Source organism: Octodon degus, unplaced genomic scaffold (genome assembly GCF_000260255.1).
Source record: "Octodon degus isolate 3935 unplaced genomic scaffold, OctDeg1.0 scaffold00200, whole genome shotgun sequence".
NCBI classification, from domain to species: domain Eukaryota; kingdom Metazoa; phylum Chordata; class Mammalia; order Rodentia; family Octodontidae; genus Octodon; species Octodon degus.
In genome coordinates this window covers 568,292-573,856 of record NW_004524776.1, presented here as the reverse complement: position 1 = coordinate 573,856, position 5,565 = coordinate 568,292, and the positions used below count along the sequence as shown (strand labels likewise).

The 5,565-nt window shown below is 52.0% G+C and overlaps 1 protein-coding gene across 5 annotated transcripts in view; it reads right to left on the bottom strand.

Annotated features, from left to right (window-relative positions):
* The window catches only part of Syt17 (synaptotagmin 17), an 82,724-nt gene extending 77,409 nt beyond the window's left edge, over positions 1 to 5,315 (bottom strand). The window contains exons 1-3 of one of the 5 annotated variants that reach the window (XR_002818792.1): positions 1,068 to 1,273; positions 901 to 923; positions 120 to 268 (exon numbers count right to left, since the gene is read on the bottom strand). Coding sequence is in view for 4 of the 5 variants with exons in the window: in XM_023704700.1 (XP_023560468.1) it covers positions 120 to 268; positions 901 to 923; positions 1,068 to 1,170 (275 nt within the window). In the remaining variant the exon portion in view is untranslated. Of the gene's footprint in view, positions 1 to 119; positions 269 to 900; positions 924 to 1,067; positions 1,318 to 5,209 lie in introns of those variants that run through there. The other 4 variants (XM_004644485.2, XM_004644486.3, XM_023704700.1 and 1 more) reach the window with 4 other exon arrangements.
* Positions 5,316 to 5,565: the final 250 nt, after the last annotated feature.

The window sequence follows — 5,565 nt, the reverse complement described above, 5'->3', positions numbered from 1 at the left end:
AGAGAGAGAGAGAGAGAGAGAGAGAGAGAGACAGAGAGAGACAGAGAGAGACAGAGAGAGATAGGCAGGCAGGCAGGCAGGCAGGCTTGTGAGGTTGATTTCAAAGCAGTTTTACTCACAACCAGGGAGGAGTCTGGGCTGGGAAAGGTCCCAGAATTTCAACTTCATCCTCGCTTGACTGGCAACAGCTGGACTCGTAGCACTTCTGACAGCAATGCCGGCAGGTCCATCTGCACAGCAGCAGATCAGATATTCTAGAAAGAAAACCCTGAGGCCATACAGGGTGGGGGTGCAAGGAAGGGGACAAAGGGAGGCCAGGAGGGTGGAGAGGAGGAAGAGAAGAAACAACACCCAAAAATTACAAGCAACCCAGTCCTGCAGGAGGCAAAGACATTCAGGAGCTCTGTCTCCACCACTAGCATTTAGAACAAAATGTTTCCCATTCCTATTTACCAACGGCAGGCACAGATTGGCAAACATCAACTCCACGCAGCCATTCAGAGCAAGCAAAACATTTGCAGGTATTTTTCTTTGTAGTTTATGCAAACGTCTTTCTTGACATTTGGATGTTTTATACAACATCAGGGCCAGACAATATGTTCTTGAAACACAATGAATATTACTCTTCATGCAGGCGAAGAAAAACATTTAAAAATAGTCATCTCAGTGACATAAAAGTACACAGAGAGAGTTAACGGAACGATTGGGGGCGAAGTGGGGCACCTGTCTTGCCAATTAGTGTCCTTTCACTGGGATCTCCTTTCCATAGAGAGAAACTGCCCTTATCAACAGTGATTGATTGAGACTCAGTATCCCCACAACCCCACACAAGCCTCCAACATGAAAGGCAAACATTTCTTGATTAGCAACCAGACAACACACATCACTGAATTAACCCACCTCGTTTAGTGGTTCCAACTGCCCTTTTAGAGATCCACGATGAAGCCAGGGGGCAGAAGGGAGTGAAGGGGTTACAAAGAGAAAGAGAGAAAGACCAGTTTAGCAATATTCCAGCAACTGGAAAAGGAAAGCAAGCAAACAAAAGCACCCTGCATCCTTCCACTTACCATCCTGGGCAGGAAGCTGACTTGCTAACAAGGTACTGCTATGCTCGGGGCTGCTGGTAGCCTTCTGGTTAACCAACACCGAATGAATGGGCAACTTTAGCATTTCGATCTGATTTGCACCGTATGCTGTTATGAATCAGAGCGGGTGGATAGATAGTCATGCTATCCAATGCAGCCACACTTCAGGGGAATCGCAAACCTTCCTATACAGAAATAGCCATGAAGCCAACCCAACAGGACATGATTAGCTAACAGGCAGAGTGGCTGTCACTTGGCTCCCCCCCCCTCCCAGAAGCCCTACCTTCCGAGTCTGCTCCAATGGTGATGGTAGGGAGTTTCATATAACCACCCACTAATAGGGGGAATCAACCAGGAAGCCAAGAGCTGGGCAAGGGGGGGAGGATCCCTCACTCTTGGCCCCACCCCCCACCCACAGGTTCACCCAGGTTGCTTAGGCACAGACTTTCTCCTCCTCTTCCAGACAGCTGGCTTTCCCCTTCGGCAAGTGAGCCAGGTAGCCTAAGCATTCTGTGTTGCAGCCTACAACACATTCTAGAGATGAACCCAGATGGGGCTCAGAACTTTGAATCCAAGGGGACCAAATTTGTCTTTTTCAATTACTTCTTTTGCAAGAAAAAGAAACTCTGCATTGGGTCTTACCACTCACTGCTCACCCTTGACCCCACACTTCCTTTGAAACAAAGAAAGCTGATCCCAGCTGGGACATGGCCTGCCCAGCCCACATTAGTAACATGTGGCTCTATCAACTTGTTTAGTTCTCCAATTGCCTTCTGCTTACATCACATGATCCTCGTTTCCTATTGCTGCAATGACATAAAGTTTCCTCTTTTTATGTGATTTTTAAGTACAAAAAAGTCCATTTACAATAAAAAGTTAATAGTGCCAGTGGTATGTGGCTGATAAATTCCTGATTCTAAGGTCGGCAAGATAGCTCCCACTTAAGCAAACGCCCGGACAAAGTTTGATCTTGAGCTGGCCCCGCCCCCGGGTGCACTGAGAGGGTCACTGAGGTCTGGCGTGGTGGAACATGCCTATAATCCCAGTGCTGGGGAGGCTGAAAACAGGAGGATCACTAGGAGTCTGAAAGGTGTAGTGAGACCCTGTACCAAATACATTAAAAAAAAATATATGATCATTGAGATGGTAAAGGATTAACTGCCACTTGGGAAACAAAGACACTAATCCCAAACTCCTCCAAAACCAAAATTCAGGCCGTACACTGCACAAGATCTGCAGTGTTAAAGCACCACACAGAAAGCCAAGTGGAGAAGCCCTAGTGCTGGCCGCACCCCACCATCCATCACATATGTTCTGCAAGTCAGGCAGGGTGTCTCTCTGAGCCTGTTTTGTCTTTTCTCTAGTAGGGGAGCTACCCTGTCCACAAAGGGAAGCTACTGAGGTGAGAAAGAAGGGTGACTATGAAAATGCCTGTGTGCTGCCCAGCTGCACAATAAAGCACACCCCTTCCCTGGCTTATGAGAGGTGGCTGTCAAGACCTGCAGGGCGCTAGCAGGCGGCAAGCAGGCAGTGTCCTGGCAGCTATGCAGTGCACTCAGTCACTGGCTACATCACGGGGCACACCTGAGAAAGTGCTTCAACTTTGGAATAGAGCTGTACCCTTCTAAAAAACCCATGCCCATGCTCTCCATTTAGGGGAGTGTTTCCCAGGTACAAAGTGACCAAAAGAGAACCATGTGCAAAGCCACAACAGCCATCACAGGGCCGCTGGAAGCTGTGCCACTGTGTTGGGCCCAAACCCAAGATAAGGGTTAGTGAGAGGAAAGATTTGTAGTAGTAGTGTTTGGATAGGATGTCCTGGCTGCTTCTTGTGTTGTGGATAACTGCTGAGAAGATAATAATGTGCAATATATTAATTATTGAAAATGTCCTATTAATCAGCTTGGAAAGTGTCTCATTGATATTTGTTTCTCAATAAAATAATAATAATAATAATAATAATAATAATAATAACAACAAGATGAGGGTTGGAGGCACAGAGGCATGGTGCACAGTAACGTGATACAGTACCCCGAGGCCTGCAGGCTCGCTCAGGCCTCCTCTCTGGCTCCTCACAGGAGAACTGGTGGAGACCAGAAAGCAGAATGCTGAGCCCAGATATCCTAACTAACAGGAGTTGCAAGCTCAGGCCAAACCCAGCCCCAGGCCTATTTCTTTTTTTCTGTTTTGAGACAGGGTCTCACTATCCAATTCAGATTGACCTTGAACTCACTCTGTAATCCAGCCTGGCCTCCAATTTACAATGATCTTCCAGGCATGTGTCTCCCAGGAATATTTCTACATAGCCCTTGAATTAAGATGTAAGTACATGTTTAAATGATTGAGGAAAATAAAATGATTACTGTTTCTTGACTTGTGCAAGGTATGGAGAATTCAAATTTCAGCAACCACAAATCAAATGCTTGCTGGGGAGCACTAGAGATGCATGCTCTACAAATGCTCTATCACTGAGCTGCACCCCAGGCCTACAAAGTTTTATTAGAACACAGCCACACCCACTTGTTTACTACCATCCACGGCTGTCAGAGGTAGAGTCAAAGCTGAAGAACTGTGACAACAGACCACGGATACAGCTCAGTGGCACAGTGCCTGCCTGGCATGTCCCCCTGAGTTCAATTCCCAGTACCAAAAAAAAAAAAAAAAAAAAAAAAAGAATTGTGACAGGCAGAGAATGTGTGGATCTCTAAGAAAAAAGTATTTACTATCTAGTACTTTGTAGTAAAAATGGAACAATATCATTGGCCATGCTTATACGAGATGCTTAACACATCCCCCATGTGTTCCCATCATCCTGTGTTTTAGATCTCACCTGATCCCTAAGAAACTGTGTGGCCTTGGGCAAGTCACTTAATTTCTCTGGGCTGAAAGCAGTCACTAAGCAGCTCAGAAGCAGGTTGCTAGGTTCATTTCTCACTAGGCTGAACATTCAGCAGGGAGGGCAGAGACGGCCCTGCTGTACACCAAGTGCAGATACGTAGTTGGTGGCTGTACGTTGGATGACTGTTGAGTGGTGCCCCAGTAACACTCCATCCACAGTAAATGTGACCTTCACTGAACTTGAAATGAGGACCTCGGGATTCCAGGAAGAGGGAGCCAATGCAGGGACTCTAGGCTGGAAGAGGAGCCGGGAGCCTCCGCCAGATGACAGACCACAGAGTCTGAGGACAAGATGAAGGGATGTGTGTGCCAGAGCAGAACTAGGGGATCAGCAGTCCCCATACTGAGACTGAGGGGACAAGTTGTGAGCCCCTGGACGCGGGAGCCTGCTGGCTTCGGGCTCAGAGGTGGCAGCTCCAGACGCAAGCAGCTCAGTGGGTGTGACTGCGGGTCTACTCGCGTGACCTTGGCGCTGACCTGTCTCAGCGTCCCTCCTAGCAGCCAAAAAAGGTCTTGTAGAGGAGCGGAGCAGCCCAGCCCAGCCCAGCCCAGCCCAGCCCAGCCCAGCCCAGCTCCACCCTTCATGAAAAGGTCTCAGAAATAATTCCAGCCCAAGGATTGCTGGGGGAGCGTCTTCAAGGCGAAGGGGTCCCGGACAACTCCCAGTCCCCAATCTAATAGGTTAAAGTAACCGGCTCCAACCCTCACCAGTGCGCTCTAGTCTCTGTATGTGTCCCCCAGCACTAGACACTCAGTGCCCGGGAGGGACAACGACGTCCTTGTCCCTCCTGGCCTGAACAGCTGTCTCCAGCTTGCTTCGCCGGCCAATTAGCCAGAGTTGTCACCACGGCAACGGCAGCTGGCGGGCCACAGCGGGCGCGCCCCTGGCCGCGGCCCCTCCCCTGGGGTGGGGTGCCAGGGAAGGGAGGGGAGTAGGAAGGGAGGCCAGAGGGGAGAAAAGTCCGCCCCACCCCCCTTCTCCCCCGGGGAGGAGAGGGCGCGCTGCGGAGCCCACTCGGGCCCTCCATCCCGAAATTCGGGGTCCCCTGCCTCGCCTCCTGGGTACAGCGCCGCCGCGGCACCGGTCGCCTGCGCTCCGCACCCTTTTTCTGCAGGCAAGTTTGTGGGAGCCTAGGCAGGTGCCCTCCCCTGCGCGCGCTCCCGGCCGGGTGGGGGCGGCACGCCCCCGCACCCCGCACCCCGCACCTTGCCAGCCTCAGCCCTACCTGGATGTACGCCATCTTCGCCCGCGCGCACTCACTCCGGCCCGGGCATGGCGCCGCCGCCACCACTTTGCCCTCGCCGACAGGGGAGGGGGAGAGAGCCGAGGGAAAGGAGGAAAAAGGCGGCCGGGTGGCCCCAGACGTGACCGGCGTGGCTGATGAGCGGCGCCCGCCCCTCCGCAGGCCGCCCCGTCCTTGCCTTCGCCAGCGTGCGGGCTCCCAGACCCGGGCCGCCTCCCCGCTGGGCGCAGCTCCCGCGCCGGGGGCCTGCCTCAGCCTCCCTCGCTGTCCCGCCCGCCGCCCCCGAGGCGCTGCCCGGGCTGGGTGAGGCCGGGCGCCTGGGCTGGCAAGCCCGGGGC